A 23,363-nucleotide genomic window follows, 5' to 3' on the forward strand; every position below is an offset into this window, starting at 1 on the left:
GGTGTTTGTTTTATGAATATACATATATTTTGCAGTCAGGTGACATGCAACGTCAGCGAATTTAGAACAAATTTCTCGACAATGCGTACATCTATATACCGATACGTCGCATCTGGATAGTAAAAAACAGGAATGTTGAAAACTTGAAAAAATTTAAATGACAAATATTTTATTGTCAATTCAAAAGACAAAGGAACCAGGCAAAAGTTATTACAACTTTTAAAAGCCTACTTGTAACATACAATGACGAAACAGGAGACAATAGACATGGGTGATATTAATAACATTAATTACAAAATTTTGCTGGACTTTTTAGATTGATGCACTTGTCTGAAAATAATTTGGTTTTTATGACACCAAAATTGTAATAGGCTGTATCTTTTTTTCATCAGCTTTACATGAATCAGATATTTTTTAAGTTGCTAATGAAGGTGATGATCTAACCGCTTCATCCAAGTCATTCCACATAATTGCAGAGAAGAATGTATAAAAGAAGATTTAGTTAATGAAAGTCTGTGAAGAGGAATTTTATAATTATCATAAGTTCTTAAAGCATAGTTATAGGTATCAACGACGTTTGGAAGAAGAAGTGAATGGAGATAGTTTGGTGCTAAATTATTCTCGATTTTGAAGACTAATCTATAAGTTTTCTCGTTTGCGTCTCTTAGAAAATCTCTTAAGGCCCGGTTCGGGTGGCCGAGTAGTTATGATGTCCCGACATATTTCCACAAGCCCTCGACCTCTTGGATGCGGGTTCGAATCCAATATGGGGCAGTTGCAAGTTACATACCGCTGGTCGGTGGTTTTTCTCCGGGTACTCCAGCTTTTCTCCAGAAACAAACCATGTACGTCATTAAATGACCCTGGCTGTAAATAGAACGTTAAACTAATAAAACCAAAATCAAACGTTTCCTAATATAAAGCTTAAATATTTACATATGAGATTAACTAGTAATAATTCTTGCGACTTAAATTTTATAATTTATTGTTATTTCTTTTTCATGTGCAATATACTACACCTAGCTAAATAATTTCATTCTTATTCACATTCAGTATCGCTAACACACTCATTCCCAAACATCTTACTCATATCATCACCATAAATATCCATCATCATCATCACAACCATCATCTATATCATCATCATCATTCCATGATTTTCATCATCGTAATCATCTTTATTTCTAAATTTAACAATGGATCAGATACCAAAATATATATATATATATATATATATTAGCAAAACGAATTATTATCTCGACAATTTCGTGGATATTAAATATAATTGGATCTACAAACGATAACCCAATATTAGTGATTGGGAACGAAATTAGTGCGTTTTGTACCTGTCTTTATATTGCACTTCACTGGTTACCAGAAACAAACAAACCCCAATTTTATGCATGATCGTAATTTTTTAGTAGCACTTATAATGTAATATTGATGCATATGAGGCATTTTAATTTTATGTTTTCACTATACCATAACTAAAAAAAGATATTTAATAGTAACTATAAGCGGTACAACTCCCCTCATATAAAGTGACTATGTGCCGTACACCTCCCGAGATAAGCATTTGCTATGAGCCGTACATGTACACCTCCTCCGCTATGTGCCGTACACCATTGCGATTTGGACGAGCCTTTTGACATAAATGAGACGGACTGAGAAGTAATTCTCTTGTGAATCTACCCTTATATATCATAAAAGAGTAAGGTAGTATTAAAATATGTATTTATGGTCGATAGAAAAATTCTTTTCCAGCATCTGTTCTAAGACTGGCGATTTACGTCGGTACCTTCCCTTGGTGAGGTGACATGTTTTACATCTTTCAAGTTTTTTTGCGACAGTTTGCGAAAGCCATTTATATATCATTGTGTGTCTGATATATTCGGAAACACGTGCATCAAACATCAGTATCCCAAAACAACTCTAAATGCAGATAAAAGCGACGATCGTTTTTGCTCTGTTCAAATTCCGATTTTCTCACTCTCGCTTCAGGGGGGGTACCGAGCTCCGGGGTCATTACCACACGGTGGACATGGATTCATTTTCAATACCTGTTAAATTAGTCCGCTAAACCTGCCTATATTATTAGGTTTTTTTTTTTAATTTTTTTTTTTTTTTTTGGCCCTAAATATATAGTCAGCTCGCGGTACCTCTTAAAAATGTGAAATCGTAGGCCAGATTTGGCCTACGCTACGTCAGCGGTAATATTTTCTAATATATCGTCCATGCAATGCCGGGAAAACATACACATACCTATATATTGGGATCTTATGTACTCCACTGCCCCCATGTTTTACATCCCATTTATGAAATTAAACAACTCTGCACAATGAAATACTTCCGAGACCCTTCTATTTCACAGATTGTAATGGCCGCCGTATACACATTTAGTAGAGCAAACGGCAGCCAATCAACTTCGCTTCCGGTTTTATATTTTTAAAAAACCACGTGTAGTTGAAAGATAAACAAAATTCAACTTTGTATATGCTACATGTATATGCAACGTGAATATCGCGAAAGTGATGCAAGGGTTTATTCAAACCAGCAATGAAGTCGTGTTCAATTTGAATATTTGACAACATGTCAATTTGTATGTCGACTATAAATTTCACTATAAAAACTCTAACTGGCTAGCATTTTTGTTTATCTTAAACTGTGTATAAAAAAACCGAAGCGAAGGGCTGCCCTACTAAATGTGTATACGCGGCCATTACAAATCTGTGAAATAGAAGGGTCTCGGAAGTATTTCATTGTGCAGAGTTGTTTAATTTCATAAATGGGATGTAACATGGGGGCAGTGGAGTACATATAAGATCCCAATATATAGGTATGTGTATGTTTTCCCGGCATTGCATGGACGATATATTAGAAATATACCGCTGACGTAGCGTAGGCCAAATCTGGCCTACGATTTCACATTTTTAAGAGGTACCGCGAGCTGACTATATATTAGGAAAAAAAAAATAAAAAAAGCCTGATAATATAGGCAGGTTTAGCGGACTACCTGTAAATGTGTCTAAAAGCTTTATAGATGAATGACGAACTCTGCTTATAACGGAGTATATTTTGTTGGTCACAATAAAAATTCGGTATAACCGTGTATTACTGTAACTAGATGAACTATGTATATTCCCTTCGCAATAAATTATATAAATAAAGCGAATAATGCTAATCAAAGGAAATGCCTATTTCAGTAAAGCCCCAGCAGCCCACTATATTTAGACCCCTCCTCCCAGACAAAGAACTCAACCCTACAGTTGGTGTGTGTCTCTACAGGAAGTAGACCTGCTGCTGACATCGAGTGGAATGTTGGGGGGAACATGGGTGTCAAGTAATCCAGAGGAGGTCAAGGTACTGGATAGTTTCTACCGATACCTACACCGTCACGTCATCATCCTCTCACGCACAGTCACACGTCAGGACAATGGGAAGTCTGTGTACTGTAGAGTCAGTAACCGGGCCTTGTCTGGAGGGATTGAGTCAGTACGACAGACTATAACAGTATTGTGTAAGTATCTCTAACACAGTCACACGTCAGGACAATGGGAAGTCTGTGTACTGTAGAGTCAGTAACCGGGCCTTGTCTGGAGGGATTGAGTCAGTACGACAGACTATAACAGTATTGTGTAAGTATCTCTAACACAGTCACACGTCAGGACAATGGGAAGTCTGTGTACTGTAGAGTCAGTAACCGGGCCTTGTCTGGAGGGATTGAGTCAGTACGACAGACTATAACAGTATTGTGTAAGTATCTCTAACACAGTCACACGTCAGGACAATGTGAAGTCTGTGTACTGTAGAGTCAGTAACCGGGCCTTGTCTGGAGGGATTGAGTCAGTACGACAGACTATAACAGTATTGTGTAAGTATGTCTAACACAGCCATACGTCAGGTCAATGGGATATCTGTGTACTGTAGAGTAAGTAACTGGGCCTTGTCTGGAGGGATTGAGTCAGTACGACAGACTATAACAGTATTGTGTAAGTATCTCTAACACAGTCACACGTCAGGACAATGGGAAGTCTGTGTACTGTAGAGTCAGTAACCGGGCCTTGTCTGGAGGGATTGAGTCAGTACGACAGACTATAACAGTATTGTGTAAGTATCTCTAACACAGTCACAGGTCAGGAAAATGGGAAGTATCTGGATTGGAATAACTGTATAAATATGTTTTTAGATGTACATCACATGCATATTATAGTATCATTTTCTGAGTTTAAGGTCTTGTACCAATTTACCGCCCACAGAAAATGACTGCTTTCCAATGGAAATGTAAACTCCGACGTGAATTATAAAACACGTATAAATGATATAGATTAGATGAAAGATCATATTCAGTTATTATATAATATGACAAGCAGGTCCTATTTTTGTGATTTCTTCTGACAATATGTCTAATTCCATTTGTCTTCTGCATGTATGTCCTGAAGACGGGCCAGACACTGTAGGTATAATTGGTAACAGAATGGTGATGGCCGACTCAATATAGAGTACCGCAGAACCAAATGATTTCCCTACTATACGATATGTTTAACGTTTGCCACCATCCAAGAGTTTTCAAGTCTGGTCACCTGTCAATAATTTTGAAGAATGGCATTTCGCATACCTGATTGAATAACAAGAAATTAAGTTTCTACCATCTTGCTAAACTTTTATACGGGGGATGCCATCTTTATGTTGAATTCCGCACCGAAAATTGACACAAATATTCATGACATTTCCAATATTGATTACCTCCCACTGTCAGAAACGCACTTGACAGAATTTTAAAATTTTCTTTACATATTTTACATCTACAGGTATTGTCAACCCTCACCACACATTAAACATTTGAACCTGATGCACCCTGAATACCCAATCAGCAGGCTCCGAAACATTGAGCTCTCTATGAAATCTTGTGCCCAAAAGGGGGATTTTCAGGATTTCCAGGAATCTAATTTTGGTTTGATTCTGTGGTTCCTATACAGGACATACAGGCTTATTTTTAGAACCTCTTTTGATAATAAAGACTTGTTTGTATTTTTTACAGTCGGGCCTGACAGTGTGAGTATAACTGGTAACAGAGTTGTGATAGCGGACGGTACCACATACTCTGACCTTGGGCCTGTACAACACAGGAGTACAACAGACACGTACACACATCACGTGGTACAACGGTACAACACGGGATACCTAACACAGCGGCCGTCACCAACACGTCAGGAAGTTACGGGGGTTTTATATCTACAGAGGTCCTACAACTCGTACCTGACAGGTACCAGGGACGGTAACGTGGTCAGGTGTGGTGGTCCAGAACGAGGACGTGACACTGGGAGAGAGGGACGGCCTCAGTTACACTGTATATCAGGTGTAAGTAATATACAGCAACTGTAATTGCAACATTCGGACACTCGCTCTTTTCCTCATGATAAATCATATAAAAAATCGGCAAATTGTGCGATTGAATGGTGCATTTCGCGAATGTTAGCGAAGATTACTTACACGCATAGCGTCAGTATAACTACGGCCTATACATGTTTAACTAACAAAAGAACCACACACAAGGGATGGTGCAATGCTCCAAACCAACTCACTATTAATTGGAAATACTGTAATAATTGCTTAATATAGAATGATACTCCAGGTTTAAGCAAATTAACTTTTTACAGTCTTATCTTAAATATTGATACCCTCGTATTAAGTCGTAATTTGTTTCTGCACACAGACATATATATCATATTATGAAGCTTCCCTGATACTTTTCTCCTATGCATTCTCTACAATAATACCCAATTTTCAAACCCTCCAAATTGCAGCACAAGTTTTAAGTCTACTCTATGGGCATCCTCTATTGACTATAAATTATACCCACTAACACAATGTTGATGAACCCAAATCGATGGCCTAGTTCTCCTTTATATACAAGACAGTTAGTGACCATTTTATATATTTTCAAGTTTCTTTATACACAACTGTTCATGTGTTTTAGCGTAACCTCCATGTAAACCTCTATGCTTTATTAATCATGACATTTACATCACGCGATAGGAGGACCATTTTTAGATGCTATACTCCCGCACGCCCAGGCCAGAAATGTGATTGAGAGGAAGTGAACTTTGAAATCCGATGTCGCAGGTGATGACATAAGCACTGCGACCGTTCACACTATAACATGGTCTGCAAAGGAGGAGGTCAACTTCCGTTTGATGCTGCTGTCCACCGAGATCCGGAGTTATCTGCGTCAGACATTCGACATTTACACAGGCAACCAGTACAGAGGGAAGACAAGGGGTGGGGCAATACTAATGTATTAGTCTGTAAATTCTGTTCGGAAGTGAAGAGGACACAATATCTATTGATATTTACTGTCAAGTAATAGAAGGAGTAAGGTGTCGCTTCTCAGTGTGCCACCTGTTTCTATGCAAGGAATAATATAATTAAGGTGCTTCTCATGTAAGGATAGATCTCAAACGGCGCATCAGTGCATAAAACGAATCACCTCATCATTTGTGAACAATTAATGGTGTTCTAATCGTGAATATATGAACCACGAAAAAAATATGTATTAGCTCATTTTGCAATCAGTACTTTTTTTCCATATATGACATACTGCCACGGTTTTTTTTGGGGGGACGCAAGTAATATTTTATAACACTTTCTATTGAAGTGAAATTAGAAGCTCTTTTTAACCACGCAGAAAACGTTATAATGGTGGTAATGATGTCAAGTAAGTAACTTTTGTAACCGCAGAAAAAATAATTCGTCTTTTTGGTAGAGAAAAAATAGCAGTTGTCAGTAATGGAAACCAATTGAAAACCAATAGGCCATGGCTATGAGGGTCCCACATGCACCCCCACCAAACCTCCGAACCAATATTTTTCTGAACCCTTATAACCAACTGATCACCAATTAAAATGTTAACATTGCATAAGTTGGGATGAACTTCTCGGTTATGACGTCATCAAGATGGTCCGCCATACTCGATATTTACACTAAAATGATAAATAAGCCCATACACATTGGACATTTGACAACCGTCCAATATCATAGCTATATGGTATCACATAATCAACTCTAGAGTACAAACCGTGTCATCTCGTAATACCAATGACTCTTTCCGACAACACTGTTTTGTGTCTTATAGAGACGTGAAGTCACATTCATTGGTTTATCTCCGGTGGTATAACGTCAACGGCAAAATTTCACCAGTGGTTTTTAACCTCCTATATGAAATATATTTCTGTTCATTAGTCAATCTTGTCTTCGCTCATGTTGCATGATGCTTTATTGCCCGCTGATGAGCTGATGTGACATTACACCTTAACCATACCGGGTTATAACATCGTCTGGTTCTACACTTGTGCAACCGTTCTAAACTCTCGGTTTCGGGACACTGTGGGAGCTCTTCAAAGTTTTCCCAACTTAGTGATTCACATATCTTATATGATGTTTACATCACTCAAGACTACCCCGGCATTGAATGCCGAAAAGGACAACCTGAGACTCCACATTCCTGCTCAAGGATTGAGCTAGTTCTCCTTAATTTCGTCGTCATGACAAGCACAATTCCATCATTCTAGAAAACTTTCATGTGACCATAGAATAGATGGCACAGGTGGATTCGCTTCTTGAGGTCATACCATTAGGCTCCTACGCATTGAAGTTTCACTTTATTTTTCATATTTTTATATTTTCATATAGCGGCAAACTTCGAGATGGAGGCATCTCCGATGACCGAGTACATAACCGGAACAGGTCAATCCCAACTTCATGCAATGTTAACATTTTGATTTGTGATTAGTGGGTTCAGTAATGGTTCAGAGAACAATAAATAGTGGTATAGGAGGTTTAGGGGGTGAGCAAAGGTGTGGACCATCTCATACCCATGGCCTACAATCATAAACACAATAAAATATACAAAAAACACTAACAGACGTTTAACCGCACTGCACGGAAATGGCTTATAAAGGATTGGAGTAAACTAAGCGTAATTTATATTGCATTTTTAGATATACTAATTTTTTTTATTCTCAATACCTTTTGACTAAAAGGTTTGGATATTAATCAAAATATATTTGATTTTTCCAATCGGTAGACCCACCTAATGTCATCAGCTGAGATACACCAACACCTACATACATATCGACAGATACAGAGTACTAAATTCGTCACACCCGGAGGGTAACCGCCGACACCTACCAATTCACCGGATCATGGCAGGCACACGTCCGATAAAGTGAACTGAAATACAGCCAGCTGAATGGAACTGTTCGAGTCCGGTTATCAGTCCTGTTCTGACCCCATGCTGAACCCCGGTATGACCAGAACGGTATGAGCCGAGACACCGCCTGTGCTACTACAACTTGTACAGCTATCACCCACACCACATATACCTGATTCGTCCTTCTACAGTTCCGGTTCTGTTCTATTCGTTGTGGAAGGTACGTAGAATCGTGTCTTTATCGACAATTATTGAAACAGTTTAGAACAGCACTATCGATAAAAATATATTTCATAAATTAAAATGAAAGATGGGCAACTTTGTTTCTAACAAAAATTAAATCGTTGATTTTTCAAAGTTTTATTCAATTGATTAGTGGTATAGCATAGTTAATGACGTCTTGGATTATTATGATACAGCAAGTCTTTATTTATTTATTTTGTTATTTTATGGCGTAAGTTCACTCACGTTTTTGTAAGGCATGAAGGATTTAGATCAATTCGATCATATGTGTAATCCTCACACAGTGAATATTTTTTTTATTCCAGCACCTCCTGTTATTAGCTCAAATGTGACAAAGACCAAAGGAAAGACAGGTGAAAACATTGAAATTGAAGTGGAGTTTTACAGCAGACCAGCGGTCAGTTCTAGCAACATAACGTGGACTAGAGGACCAAACAGAGTACTTCCCTCGGGTAAATTTGTTATTTCCCTAGAAATCAGGAATATTAACACGTCGTTCCATGGTGTCGATATACAAGTCGAAGGTTACGCAGCTGTCCTAAAAATCAATGAGATAGCGGAGGGGGACTTCGATATCTATACTGTCTCTATAGAAAACGGTCTGGGAACGGTCAACATGTCGATCCAGCTTATCAACACAGGTAATTTAACAAGTTAAGCTTTCGACATAGCCATTATCGAAACAGTGCCCCATCTATACACATGCGAAATAACACTTCGATATAAATCGGTTTTCTACATGTCTACTAATGGAATGCCATATCACTGTTTCTGAGAAATTCCATCCAATTAAAAGCAAATTCTACTACATGTAGCGTTTTTCCTGTAATGCTCTTTGAATAACTTATCTATGATATAGTAGACAACCGGAATAGTTAACAATGGAAGAATATCATTAGGAGTAAAATAACGTATTTATACGCTTACCCATAATGATGTTCTATTTCAGATCCCCCGTCCCCACCACTTTACCTGTTACAAAAGGATGTCACAAGTAGTAGTATCACCGTACAATGGATCCCAGACCCGAGGAGAGATCGGGGAGATACGTATATCATTGGGCACAGACCAGCCGACAGTGACGTCACTACGTATTCTAATGCTATCCCCGATGATATGGAGCCCGTTATGGCCTACACAATAGACGGACTATCAGGAAACACACTATACTACATCACTGTACAATCTCAAAACAGTGATGGCAGCAGTCAACCTCTCATGATATCTGCATCAACGACCACGTATTTAACGTAGACCGTCCCTTCTGTGACGTCATACGTTTGTAACGTCGCTTTCCCGGGATCCCGGCAAACATATTTTATTTCTCCGTACCCACCTATTATAACTCGCTTCGGATATCCGCAAATATTTCGTCTGCCAGCTTTCCGAGTGTTTACTTGACGTGTACCAATCTAAAGTTGTGAACTGTGTGCTAATCGGTAGAGCTAAATGTAGTATAATTTTGAAGATTCGTGCATGAAGTAATTCCAAGAATCATAATGGTCGCTAAACAATCACATGGAATACACATGGATTGACGGGGACCCAAAACGACAAACTTCGCATCAGTTTGGCCTAGTAACTGACTGAACATCAGAATGACCGTCATGCTATGTACCTATGTTTTTGCAGGATAGATCTTAATTACCACAGTGTATCAATGCTGAAGAAACTTAACGGTGTTTTGAATGCAAACATTCGAGTTTTGAGCTTCGATAGATACGAATCGTAACATACCGGTATACTAATTTTCGTCCGGAAACGGACAAACAATATACGGAATTAAAATTGCATGAACATATTTTCATTTTATTTTTTGTTAAAATGTTTACTTATGATATGAAAGATGCTATTACGGAAAATAATCCATTTTAATACAGTATCACACAGAGCAAAATATTTGTCTCACAAAAAACTGATATAGATAATCTATTTCTTACTGAATAAGACTCTTTTTTGAAAGTTTGAGGTCAGGCCTACATGTAGCTTGCAAACTGGTTTGTTATATTTTATATAATAGATAAATGAAATCATTAAGATATGTAATTATTGTGTTATCTTGTAGGCTCCAATAATATAATAAATATAGAAAATTAACAAGGGTAAATGAATAACATAAAACATTGAAAAAGTGCTAGCTAGAGATTCGCCTATCTTAAACGTTTTCAGGCCAAATTTTCAGGGGTATTAGAGAGCAAATCGGTCATATTTTGAAAAATAATGCGGTGAGGTATAGTTTTTATTGGCTTTTCTTATTGCAAATAGGTCAATCTTCATGGAAATTCTAAAAAATCGATTATTCATGAGATCATTTTTTCAGAATAAAAGAAAACATGACTATTTTGATGCAATTTTTCACTAAAATTGGGTCCGGAATTACTTTTAAAATAACGATATTTCGTTTTAATGTGGAAAACCCAGCTTATTTGATATAGTTATAAATTGTATATCATATACTGAATGTATGAAGGTGTTACGAGCATATTCTGTATATGTTAAGTGATGTTACAAGGAGGAAATATTATTTATTTAAAAATCCTTAAAATCCGGAATATTAAGTCGTTAATACATATCTTTAAGCAACCATGGAAGAAAAATTAACACGGTGACATATTATTTTTATGTGATTTTTGTGATCAGGGTATACCTAAAATCAAAATATCAAAAAATTAGCGAAATCCCTGAGAGGAAACTAGAAGGGACGGTCTACCTTAAAAGTTGTTTTTGAGGAAAAGGTAACACAAAATTCTGTTTATAGTTCGATAGATAAATTGTGTGCAAGCTTCAAACAACTCAGAATAATATATTAACGTCATTTATCTTTATATTTATCATTCTCCGTGAATGTATTCCATTTTTGTTTTCTGTTGTTTTGACCTTTTTCTTCATACATTCTCCAAAATTGTAGTACAACATAAAGCCTTACCTTATGTGAAGGAAGGACAGAATGTTTATTTTCAATACAAGGAACATGAACGATGGATACTAGGTCATGTTTTGGAACAGTGTAGTGACTCTACCTAAATGATACAGGCTCAGAATGGTGCTGTGTACCGTAGAAATCGAATGCACATTCGACCAACTAAGGTTGAGGCAATTATCCACGATAGGTCACCGTGTACACGTTACCACAGCAACAGTGACACTCCGGACAAGAGTGATATTACGGTACCACAACATCAACCCATATGTGTTAGCCATGAGTTGGACAATCGAGCAAGCCCGATTAAGCGCGATGAGGAAAAGTGTGCCACTAACACTTCACCATCTAAAACCATGGAAGGAACCACAAACGGAAGCCTTAACGTTCCACCCAGAAGGTCTGGAAGGGAAAGGAGAGAACCTACTCATTTGAAAGACTTTGTTGGTTATAAGTGAATCTCCTCAAAGAATAGGTGGTTCTCAGAAACTCTAGTATTTCGGATGAGTTCCAATCAAAGTTTAAAGTTTGTTTCTAGTAGTTATAGTTAGATAAAGTAGTTAGTGCGTTTAAAAGGTCCTAAAGACTTGTTTGAACAGGACATTTTATACTGCCGGTGAAATTATGTGAAGGACACTGTTAAAAATAATAATAATAAGTCGGAGAACACAAGTTCAGTAAGTTTACTGTAATACCTTTATTTCTTAACTTTTAGTCATATATATCTGCTAGTCAAGAGACATTATCATAGATGAGTTTATGGTAAACCAAATATTTCAAGTTAAAGTTATATATGTTCAGTGCTACCTTAGATAGTCTTTTCTTAAAGAAAAAGGGATGTTGAACATTATCTAATTTCGTTCCGTAAAATATCGAGATCCGGAATATCATTTCTATGATTCGCTATTCCTAAATTTCTATCTAACCAAGCCTCTTTTTGACTAAAGATGTGGACGGCAATGGCAGCTAAGAAAACTTCTGTCTACTTGTATTTTGTTTGATATGACAACTCCACATCAACAGCGGCTGTGGCGGCCATCTTGGTTTTTTTTCTGATTGACCCGAAAAATAACAACACTTTGTCGGGACCATGTAAGGATCATTTCATGCAAGTTTTAGCAAAATCGCACTGGTAGAACTTGAAAAGAAGTTCAAAATGTGTTTTCAAGATGGCGGCTGTGGCGGCCATCTTGGATTTCGGATCGACCCGAAAAATAACAACACTTTGTCGGGACCATGTCAGGAACAAGTTTCAACAAAATCGCACCGGTAGAACTTGAGAAGAAGTTCAAAATGTGTTTTCAAGATGGCGGCTGTGGCGGCCATCTTGGATTTCGGATCGAGCCGAAAAATAACAACACTTTGTCAGGACCATGTCAGGAACATTTCATGCAAGTTATAGCAAAATCGCACTGGTAGAACCTGAGAAGAAGTTCAAAATGTGTTTTCAAGATGGCGGCTGTGGCAGCCATCTTGGATTTCAGATCGACCCGAAAAATAACAACACTTTGTCGGGACCATGTCAGGATCATTTCATGCAAGTTTCAGCCAAATCGCACCGGTAGAACTTGAGAAGAAGTTAAAAATGTGTTTTCAAGATGGCGGCTGTGGCGGCCATCTTGGATTTTAGATCGACCCGAAAAATAACAACACTTTGTCGGGACCATGTCAGGATCATTTCATGCAAGTTTCAGCCAAATCGCACCGGTAGAACTTGAGAAGAAGTTCAAAATGTGTTTTCAAGATGGCGGCTGTGGTGGCCATCTTGGATTTCCGATCGACCCGAAAAATAACAACACTTTGTCGGGACCATGTCAGGATCATTTCATGCAAGTTTCAGCCAAATCGCACTGGTAGAACTTGAGAAGAAGTTCAAAATGTGTTTTCAAGATGGCGGCTGTGGCGGCCATCTTGGATTTCTGATTGACCCGAAAAAATAACAACACTTTGTCGGGACCATGTCAGGATCATTTCATGCAAGTTTCAGCAAAATCGCACTGGTAGCACTTGAAAAGAAGTTCAAAATGTGTTTTCAAGATGGCGGCTGTGGCGGCCATCTTGGATTTCGGATCGACCCGAAAAATAACAACACTTTGTCGGGACCATGTCAGGATCATTTCACTCCAGTTTCAGCCAAATCGCGATGGTAGAACTTGAGAAGAAGTTCAAAATGTGTTTTCAAGATGGCGGCCATCTTGGATTTGGGATCGACCCGAAAAATAACAACACTTTGTCGAGACCATGTCAGGATCATTTAATGCAAGTTTCAGCTAAATCGCACTGGTAGAACTTGAGAAGTTCAAAATGTGTTTTCAAAAATATGAAGCAATAAAGAATCACTTATAATAATAAGAACAAGAGGCCCATGGGCCTTAACGGTCATCTGACTATTAGTACAACATAGTCGTTTAAAGATTTTAGCCTATTTGCCGCCCGTGACCTTGAATGAAGGTCAATGTCATTTATTTGAACAAACTTGGTAGCCCTTCATCCCAGCATCCTACAGGCCAAATATCAGTACCCTGGGCATTCTGGTTCTTGAGAAGAAGTCGTTTAAAGATTTTGGCCTTTTTGACCCCTGTGACCTTGAATGAAGGTCAAGGTCATTTATTTGAACAAACTTGGTAGCCCTTCATCCCAGCATCCTACAGGCCAAATATCAGTACCCTGGGCATTCTGGTTCTTGAGAAGAAGTCGTTTAAAGATTTTGGCCTTTTTGACCCCTGTGACCTTGAATGAAGGTCAAGGTTATTTATTTGAACAAACTTGGTAGCCCTCCATCCCAGCAACCTACAGGCCAAATGTGAGTACCCTGGGCCTTCTGGTTCTTGAGAAGAAGTCGTTTAAAGATTTTGGCCTTTTTGACCCCTGTGACCTTGACTGAAGGTTAAGGTCAATCATTTGAACAAACTTGGTGGTGGCCCTTCATCCAAGCATGTCACAGGTCTAATATCAGTACCCTGAGCCTTCTGGTTCTTGAGAAGAAGTCCTTTAAAGATTTTAGCCTATTTGACCCCCGTGACCTTGAATGTAGTCAAGGTCATTTTTTTTAACAAACTTGGTAGCCCTTCATCCCAGCATGCCACAGGCCCAATATCAGGTCTCTAGGCCTCTTAGTTATTCACAAGAAGTTGTTTAAAGAATTTTAGCCTATTTGACCCCTGTGACCTTGAATGAAGGTCAAGGTCATTTATTTGAACAAACTTGGTAGCCCTTCATCCCAGCATGCCACAGGCCTAATATCAGGTCTCTAGGCCTCTTAGTTATTCACAAGAAGTTGTTTAAAGAATTTTAGCCTATTTGACCCCTGTGACCTTGAATGAAGGTCAAGGTCATTTATTTGAACAAACTTGGTAGCCCTTCATCCCAGCATCCTACAGGCCAAATATCAGTACCCTGGGCATTCTGGTTCTTGAGAAGAAGTCGTTTAAAGATTTTGGCCTTTTTGACCCCTGTGACCTTGAATGAAGGTCAAGGTCATTCATTTGAACAAACTTGGTAGCCCTCCATCCCAGCAACCTACAGGCCAAATATGAGTACCCTGGGCCTTCCGGTTATTGAGAAGAAGTCGTTTGAATGAAAAGTTTACGCACGGCGCACGACGACGGACGGTGCATGATGACAATAGGTCATCCTGACCCTTCGGGTCAGATGACCTAAAAAGAGAGATGATTTTTATAGCACTATATCTAAAGGTTCTATTCTATTCGTCATTTAACACTTTTCGCTTTAAGTAGTAACTAGTAAAACCGCATCTTTCCTGCGAATATGTCACCACTTGGTTGTTGACTGTTCTGAATCATCGATTAACCTTCGATCAAACCTCCTTTTGAATAACACGTCTCTGTACATGGCTTTGGGATGTCTCAGCTGCCTTATATTGATGCCTTTACTGCTAAACTTACTTGTGACTGCATCCGAGGTGTTCTGAATGCAGTATAATATAGAACAAAGAACGACCATTACATTCCCCCTCATCTCCTCTTTCATCAACCCAGGGTTTCGTCGTGTCTATGCCCTACTTTCCGCCGTTCGATCGTCCGGAAACCACGAATATTTTTCCGATGTGTATTCGGCAAGCATCTTTAGGCGCACTAACGACTACCGGAGAGAGCCATGTAGAAGCTATCAGTGTCCATGGCCATGAGGTTAAAGTCCCGCCGATCCAGAACTTCTCTAGGCAGTCGTAGTAAAACGCCAACATAGAGTTTCGCGTATTGGAGGATGAAAACACTGATCTGTATATGTATGTCCATGCTATTCGTTTTTAGATGGTTCAATCTCGTATTGTTCTTCACCAAGCTCGCTTAGTTTCCGAAACCGTTTGTCGTTGACCAATTTGAAAAGCGCTTCTTTCGAATCTATGTATTTTACATCCGAATGGCAGTCTTTGCGCATGAGCATTGATCCGTAAATGGTGTTTCCTTTTAGTTTGCATGTCTCTGCCACGATGGCGAGAGAGGGGTCTGTATCCCCCGCACACCGAGCACTGCTTATATCCTCTGCAAACCGCTTGAAACAAGCCTGAGGTTGATACTCGACCACTGTGTTTGTTTGTTTGATTAATTAACGTCCTATTAACAGCTATGGTCATGTAAGGACGGCCTCCCATGTATGTGGTGTGTTGCGTGTATGTTGTACGAGGTGCGTGTTTCGGGAGACTGCGGTATATTCATGTTGTGTCTTCTTGTATAGTGGAACTTTTGCCCTTTTTATAGTGCTATATCACTGAAGTACACGGATTACACTCAGGCCGTCTTTCATGAACCACTTCAGCAGCAGTGTTGCAAGCAGTATTTTTGACGCTCGCATACCACTTACTGAAAGTACGCAGCTTTTTGGATACGCCTACACGCTGACTATGGCCCTGCAGGTAGGACGTTAGAATTGTACCTGCTGCCCCTATTGCTTGATCATAAAAGGCGACTAAATTTAGGATCTTATATTTTCTTTCTTCCTAAATTACTTTAATTCTTCCTAAAGTCTCCCTTGACATCACCTCACTTTCAATCTGATTAAAATACAAATCCTTATTATCACTACGTTTGATATGAGGATCTGAGAACATCCCATTAGGGGTCACGTCAGGATGACCTTTGGAAATGGCCAATCAAATTGGCACTGCCAGAATCTTGACTGGGGACGAACTAGTTTGAAAAAACTGTCCGAATAATTTTCGTGTATGTAGTCATCTCGCCCAAAGTGCACAACAATTCTAAATGTATATGCTTACTGGGACGAAATGGCGTTAACAATTTACGTAGAAATGTGTAGAAAATGTATTTGATCTGGAATACACGTGGTAAAAGGTCATCCGAACGTGACCCCTTATCGGGTATGGTCAGATCCTATAACGGAGTGGTTATAAGGATCTGTATTTCAATCAGATTGCATCACTTTTGCCCTTAGGTTGAGCGCTTGCCCCTGTGAGGAAGGCTCTGGGTTCTTTTCCCAGGCCGAGATACACCAAAGTCTATAAACGTCACCCGTTGTCAGTATAATGTGACAGGGTGGGGTGTGTTGCTTGGTGTCTTCAGCAGCATGCTTCAGTGATATAGCACTATAAAAAGCGTAATAGTTCCAGTATACAAGACACAATCTGATTAAAATCAGATCTTCATTACTGCTCTGATACTTCTACGCTCCAGTACCTTTCCTTGAATATCTGAGGTACACCACGGTAAAATAGGGAGGTAATTTTTTCTGTGTGACCTTCCTTCCTTAAACACTCTGCTTTAAATATTTGCACCATCCAATGAATTTTAAATCCTGCTGCCCCTAGCGTATCAAACCTTACGTTCTTCCTAAAACTTTACTCGGAACCAAAACTGGGATGTCCGAGAAACTATAAAAGTGGTATTTTGCTACGTCGGCGGCATGCTTCAGTGATATACAGCACTATAAAAAGGGCAACAGTTCCACTATTTGTGACCACAAACACCGATATTTATCTCACAAATGTACATCACACTGGGAGAGAATGACACATGAAACTTCTCTCACGACGCTTCAAACTACCTCACCGCAACATTATTTACGGGAGGCCGTCCTTACATGACCTTAGCTTAATAGGACGTTAATAAAATCAATGTAACAAAACAAAAATTGATATTTGTTGCGACAAACGAGCCGATATTTACGTCTCTATCACTCAAACTTCACAGTGTAGAACTTGTTTAATGTTCTTGACCCTCTCGTCAGTGAGTTTATATTTCAACGTAAAGTGCTTTTTTCTCAATTTTCTCACCTTTGTCATTGATGTCTGTTTGTATAAACGAAAAATCCGCATAAAACACAAAATATTACTTCTACAGTACACACACGGCGAGGAGTTGATGCCATGGCAAGGATATTGAATATACTTCTCGTCAGGATGTAAGCAATGTTCTCCGCCGTGTTTTGTTGTGACAGCGTCCATGTTTACATCATTTTACTCTGTTAATAACCGTGAATGCTTCGAATGCACATCACGATTTTTGGCAGCGCATCGCTGATTGGCTGTCCCAAAGGTCACCAGAACATGACCTCCTACCAGGTGTCCTCAGATCTTTGTACTGGAGAGTACTGCCGACCAGAGTTACGATCATGCGTTAAGTTTATGACCGAGCCCAGGTTCCTGATGTAAGGTGGTAGGTTTACTGGAGCCCCTAATGGATAGCCAGTCCGCGTCACCGTCCAGCATACATTCGTCACGCACATATCCGCCATTTTGTCGAAAGCCTCTGCATAAAAATAGTATGTAGTATGTCCATCTCCCGGAGTCTGTTGATTAAACGTCGTATGTCGCCTAAGTTAGCGATCAACACGGGCTGATCAAGAACAGTTTCGTTGGTGTGGGGAAAGAAATACCTCGGATCCCCATCGACATCGTTCAGTGTAAATCCAAAGGAAAAATTTAGTTTGAATGTGTTGTTCTGCAGCCTAAATATATCCATTAACTGACCCTCTTGAGTCTATTGAGAGCTCCTGTATTGGGAAATTATAATGGTCCTGTACATGCCCTCTATGATGACCCATGTTTATGATTTTGTTATACTTTCGTTTAAGATCTATAAAGGCCCTAGTATCTTCTGTCTCGCCACTGTCCGAATCGGTTTTTATGTGTCGCTGTTTTAAATGAGTTTTTAATTTGTCGTCTTTTTCAAATTGACTTCCACAAAAATGACAGTGAATTCTAATTTCCGTTCGTGTCAGCTGAAGTGCCCGCTTTTACTCTGTCTACATCTGTCTACTCTATTTCAATTACTTCCACGTGTAGTGGCAGTACTCGAGCCAGCTTTTTGAAAACGTATTTCCCCCCTTTCGTGTTTTATACCCCCTTTCTACGTGGCGAATTAAATTTAAAAAAAATAATAATAATAAAAGTTAATATCATATGCATAAATAATATGACATGTTATGTGTATAAATCGATGGCTCATTCAAACACCTGATATCAATTTATCTCTACATGAGACGGCAAAATCCAGTGCATTACCTGAAGAACACTAATCCTTTCTTTCGGGAGTGCATTAGGGGGCTTTCCCTGACCATGTTCAGATCTACATTGACAGCTCAAAAGATGGTGATAATGTTGCAGCAGCATGCTGTACATCTCTAATCACTGCTCCTCTATCCGACTCTAGGATGTTGCCTCCATTTTCTGTGCGGAACCATATGCTATCGGTCTGGCGCTTTGACCATATCGAAGAACACCCGCATTAAAAAGGCAATAATCTGTTCAGATTCTCTTTTGGTTTCTTCAGGCTTTGAAATCAAGAAACCCTAGAAACACAATAAATTCCAAAAAGATCTTTTGATCCGAACATTTCGATTGTCTTCTAAAACTAAATTACTCTGGATTCCAAGCCATGTGGGTATAAAAGGGGAATGAAAAGGCGGATAAAGCAGTTAGACTGCTCTTCGTCTAGCACAAACAGATTTGAAACTACCCTACACGGACATCAAACCTTACATTCAATCAACCATTAAACACCCATTTGCAACAAAGGTGGTCTACCGAAACAAACAATAAACTGTTTAAAATACAACCTACACTTAATCCTAATCTGTCCAGTCGGAGAGACCGCAGAGGGGAAGTTGTTTTTCTCTGTCGGATCCGAATTGGACACACATATTTTACACATTCTATCTATTTGAGAGGGGAGGTTGGTTTGTTTGATTCAATTAACGTCCTATTAACAGCTATGGTCATATAAGGACGGCCTCCCATGTATGTGGTTTGTTTTGCGTGTATGTTGAGCGAGGTGCGTGTTTTGGGAGACTACGGTATATTCCTCCTACATTCCATGCATGTGATTCACCTCTCTCACAGTGGAAGCATGTTTTATTGCATTGTGTTGATTTTAAACACATACAAGATAAGTACTATGATGTCTCCAACATGTACACTTTATTAAATGCCGTGAGACATATTTGTATTTTCAAATATCTCAAAGATGCAAAGATGTTTATGGGTAAATATCATGAGATGTGTGTCGAGGTGTATCTCTTGTACGCCAAATGGAGAAACTCTTCCGCGATCGCGCCACTACGGATGTTGGTCTCATGTGTACACGGTTCCTCCTATAAGTACCACCATCTGTACCTTCAACTATGTAGGTTTTAGGGCCAGTTTTTTCCTTCACACTTCCAAGTTTCCACCTGTCACCTTCCAGGTGTTGGAAATACACAGGTTGCCTCGTACTAAGTTCTGATAGCGGACACAAATGTCTATCAAAAGTCCTTTTCACCAACTGTCGACGCATCTTCCGTTTGTTATCATCGATTTGGGTGCCGATGAATGTAGACTAATGTCATGCTAAACACGATTTTATCTCGCATCATCCTATATTTTTCTTGAAAATGTGACCGGGTGGGGGGTGTCGCTTGGTGTCTTCGGCGGCATGCTTCAGTGATATAGCACTATAAAAAGGGCAAAAGTTCCACTATACAAGAAGACACTACATGAATATACCGCAGTCTCCCAAAACACGCACCTCGCACAACATACACGCAACACACAGCATACATGGGAGGCCGTCCTTACATGACCCTGGCTGTTAATAGGACGTTAATTAATCAAACAAACAAACAAACAAAATATTTTTCTTGAAAGTTACAAGCAGACGCCATTTCCGTTAAAAATTTATCGAACGGCTCTTTGTAGGGTATGTTCCAAAACCTATGGGATTCTAACACTTGCATTGTCCCTGGGGTTACAGTATTTTTCAAGTTCATCAAGTACTTTTTTGGATCGTCCTTATCCTCTTCATTCTCCTATGTAAAAGACAGTTGATCATAAATTTCTAACACACGGAGAGCCCGCACAATTAAGTATTATTGCGTCTGTGTGTTTTTTATTACTTCGCCTGCGCCCGAATGCGGCAAGATAAATCTGAACTTCTCTCCATCTTTGATATATTGCCCGATGTTATAATCAAGCTGGAGGGTAGGCACTATACTTGTTTTGAGCAGGGGCAGGGGGTAGTGCCTGTGGTGGAGCTTGATCCGGCGGCTGAGCCATTAAAACTTAGAATTCAAAATACCTTGAATCACAGGCGTGTTTACTTGCTGATTTCACGCTCCTTACTTCAGTCGTGAACTTCACGCTTTCTCACGTTGCTGCCACCATGTTGATGATGTTAATCTCGTAATATTAGCCCACCACAAGACGAGCTTCCTCAACCAGTAACTCTGCGAACGCGTTGCGACAACAGGATCGCGAAAGGAGAGACATTGAACATTCCATCAAATGTAGTGCCAGGATCGCCAGCTACAGCTAGAGACACTCTTTCTAAACGTGATCCTAATCCACATTCTTATCTGAAAGACTATGTCACTTAAAACTCTCATGTTAAGGTTGCGGATCAGAGGGACTTGTGTTTCATTTTTGTTTCAAATTGAGTTAGGTATGCAATGGCTTTTTAGTTAACTTCAAGTGTTGAAATGATTAGTAAGAGTTAAAAAGACTGTTTTAATGCTGTATATTAAGAGTCTTTGACATTTTGAAGAAGTAAGATAGTTGAAGCATAGGTACTGCTTAAATTTAATCCGATTATTTTTTGTAGAAAATGGGTAAGTGTACATGGGTATCAGTTTGAGAAATATGTTCAGGCATGTATATTTGAAATTTGTTGAAACATTTGGAACCAAGAAGGGATGTTGAGGATAGGTTGTCGTAAGGGCCGTAAAACTCATAACAAAACAATAAATCGACAATCAACAATGTGTTTGATTGTTCGTCCCTGCAGGTACGGGCGTTAGATTTGTACCTGCTGCCCCCTGATTGCATGATCGTAAAAGGCGACTTAATTTTAGGAATCTTATCTTTTCTCTTCTTCCCTAACTGACTTTATCTTTCCTAACTGCCTCCCTTGAAGTCACCGCCTCACTTTAGGCCAGCGAGTTTGAGGCGTTCGCCCCTGTGAGGAAGGCTCTGGTTCTGTCCCCTGGCCGAGACACACCAAAGTCTATAAAAGTGGTAGTTTTCTGCTCCTGCTTTAGCGTTTTCAGCATACAGCGAGTGGGACGACTGTTCGCCCCTTTGTCAGTATAATGTGACCGGTGTGGGTGTGTTGCTTGGGGTGTCCTTCGGCGGCATGCTTCAGTGATATAGCACTATTAAAAAGGCAACAGTTCCACTATACAAGAAGACACAACATGAATATACCGCAGTCTCCCAAAACACGCACCTCGCACAACATACACGCAACACACCGCATGCAGGCCTAGCTAAAACTGGGTTTCATAAAAACAATAACTTAACATTTGAAGCCAGACTATTAGATTTGTAGAAGACATATGCGTTGTCATACAGGTACATGTTTCTTCTATACACAATCATTTCACTTCTAAAGAGATCTAGAATATATACAAAATTGACAAGTGCGTGATGCATGCTGGAAAAATGTTCTTCTGTGACTCGACTGCAATATCTGGTGCGACATTACGGTTGTAGTTTGCCATTGAATAAATAAACTCCACTTAAACATTTATTCAATTTACCGTAAAAAATTATTTTTGATTTTCCTAATGCCAATGTGGGCCGTTGAGAAGAAGATAAACCTGAGAACCTGGACTTGAAAACTAGAAATGTGTTAAACTCTAAAGAAAGACTGGTGAACAAAAAGAGTATATTATTTTAGTGGCCAATGCCAGTTAACACAGGGATCTGAGATATAGTTACAGTTTAATACATACATACATTATATTTAGACACAGATCCAGAGGGTCCACACACCCTTTTTAGATGGTTGTAGGAGTCTAGATAATAAAAAAAACCAGGAAATGATGATTAGAAATCGATTCTGTACCAAAATTGAAAAAAATTGACCAACATCGGTCATAGGAAAAGTGCTTTTATATTTATAGTCAAATCCGCGACGACGACGCGATGATATTGCATTATTTTAACCACTCGGCCATCGCGGCTCTGTAAGTTCCAAACATAGTAATGAGGAAATAAAATTCACTCCTATATGCGTAGTTTAACCTGTAAATGTTCGTTATTTATAATAGTGTATCATTCTTTTATTAATGGTACATGTATATATTTGATAACGGTAAAACATGCATTATGATAATAACGCGTCAGAAAAGCACCGTCAAAACGACGTCATTTATGTGTTACGCAATATATCACCAACATCGCGCGTTACGTCTGTGCGAGGAGAGTGTACTGGGAGACTGCGGTATGTTCGTGTTGTGTCTTCTTGTATAGTGGAACTGTTGCCCTTTTTATAGTGCTATATCACTGAAGCATGCCGCCGAAGACACCAAGCAACACGCCCCACCCGGTCACATTATACTGACAACGGGCGAACCAGTCGTCCCATTCCCTGTATGCTGAACGCTAAGCAGGAGCAGATACAACCACTTTTATAGACTTTGGTGTGTCTCGGCCAGGGGACAGAACCCAGAGCCTGTACCTTCCTCACAGGGGCGAACGCTCAACTCAACCCAAAAGTGAGGCGGTGCCAAGGGAGGCATTAGGAAAGATAAAGTCAGTTA

The 23,363-nt window shown here is 39.4% G+C and overlaps 1 protein-coding gene and 1 pseudogene across 1 annotated transcript; one reads left to right on the plus strand and one right to left on the minus strand.

Moving 5' to 3' along the window:
- The first annotated feature begins 6,160 nt into the window (after window positions 1–6,160).
- Window positions 6,161–10,184, plus strand: LOC138320184 (nephrin-like). Its single transcript, XM_069263228.1, has 5 exons — window positions 6,161–6,259; window positions 8,360–8,429; window positions 8,758–9,093; window positions 9,402–9,693; window positions 10,085–10,184. Exons 1-5 carry the CDS (start codon window positions 6,161–6,163, stop codon window positions 10,182–10,184), a joined length of 897 nt encoding a protein of 298 aa, XP_069119329.1.
- A 4,863-nt stretch (window positions 10,185–15,047) lies between these two features.
- On the minus strand, window positions 15,048–18,389 carry LOC138320185 (uncharacterized; annotated as a pseudogene).
- Between the last annotated feature and the right edge of the window lie 4,974 nt (window positions 18,390–23,363).

This window comes from Argopecten irradians, chromosome 3 (genome assembly GCF_041381155.1).
Source record: "Argopecten irradians isolate NY chromosome 3, Ai_NY, whole genome shotgun sequence".
NCBI lineage: Eukaryota > Metazoa > Mollusca > Bivalvia > Pectinida > Pectinidae > Argopecten > Argopecten irradians.

Bases quoted from the DNA above. Each gene is read 5' to 3' on its own strand.
- LOC138320184 (XM_069263228.1), top strand. From the start codon at position 6,161: ATGGTCTGCAAAGGAGGAGGTCAACTTCCGTTTGATGCTGCTGTCCAC. The intron at 9,094-9,401 runs GTAATTTAACAA...GTTCTATTTCAG, and splicing joins GATCCAGCTTATCAACACAG to ATCCCCCGTCCCCACCACTT. The intron at 9,694-10,084 runs GTATTTAACGTA...ATGTTTTTGCAG, and splicing joins ATATCTGCATCAACGACCAC to GATAGATCTTAATTACCACA.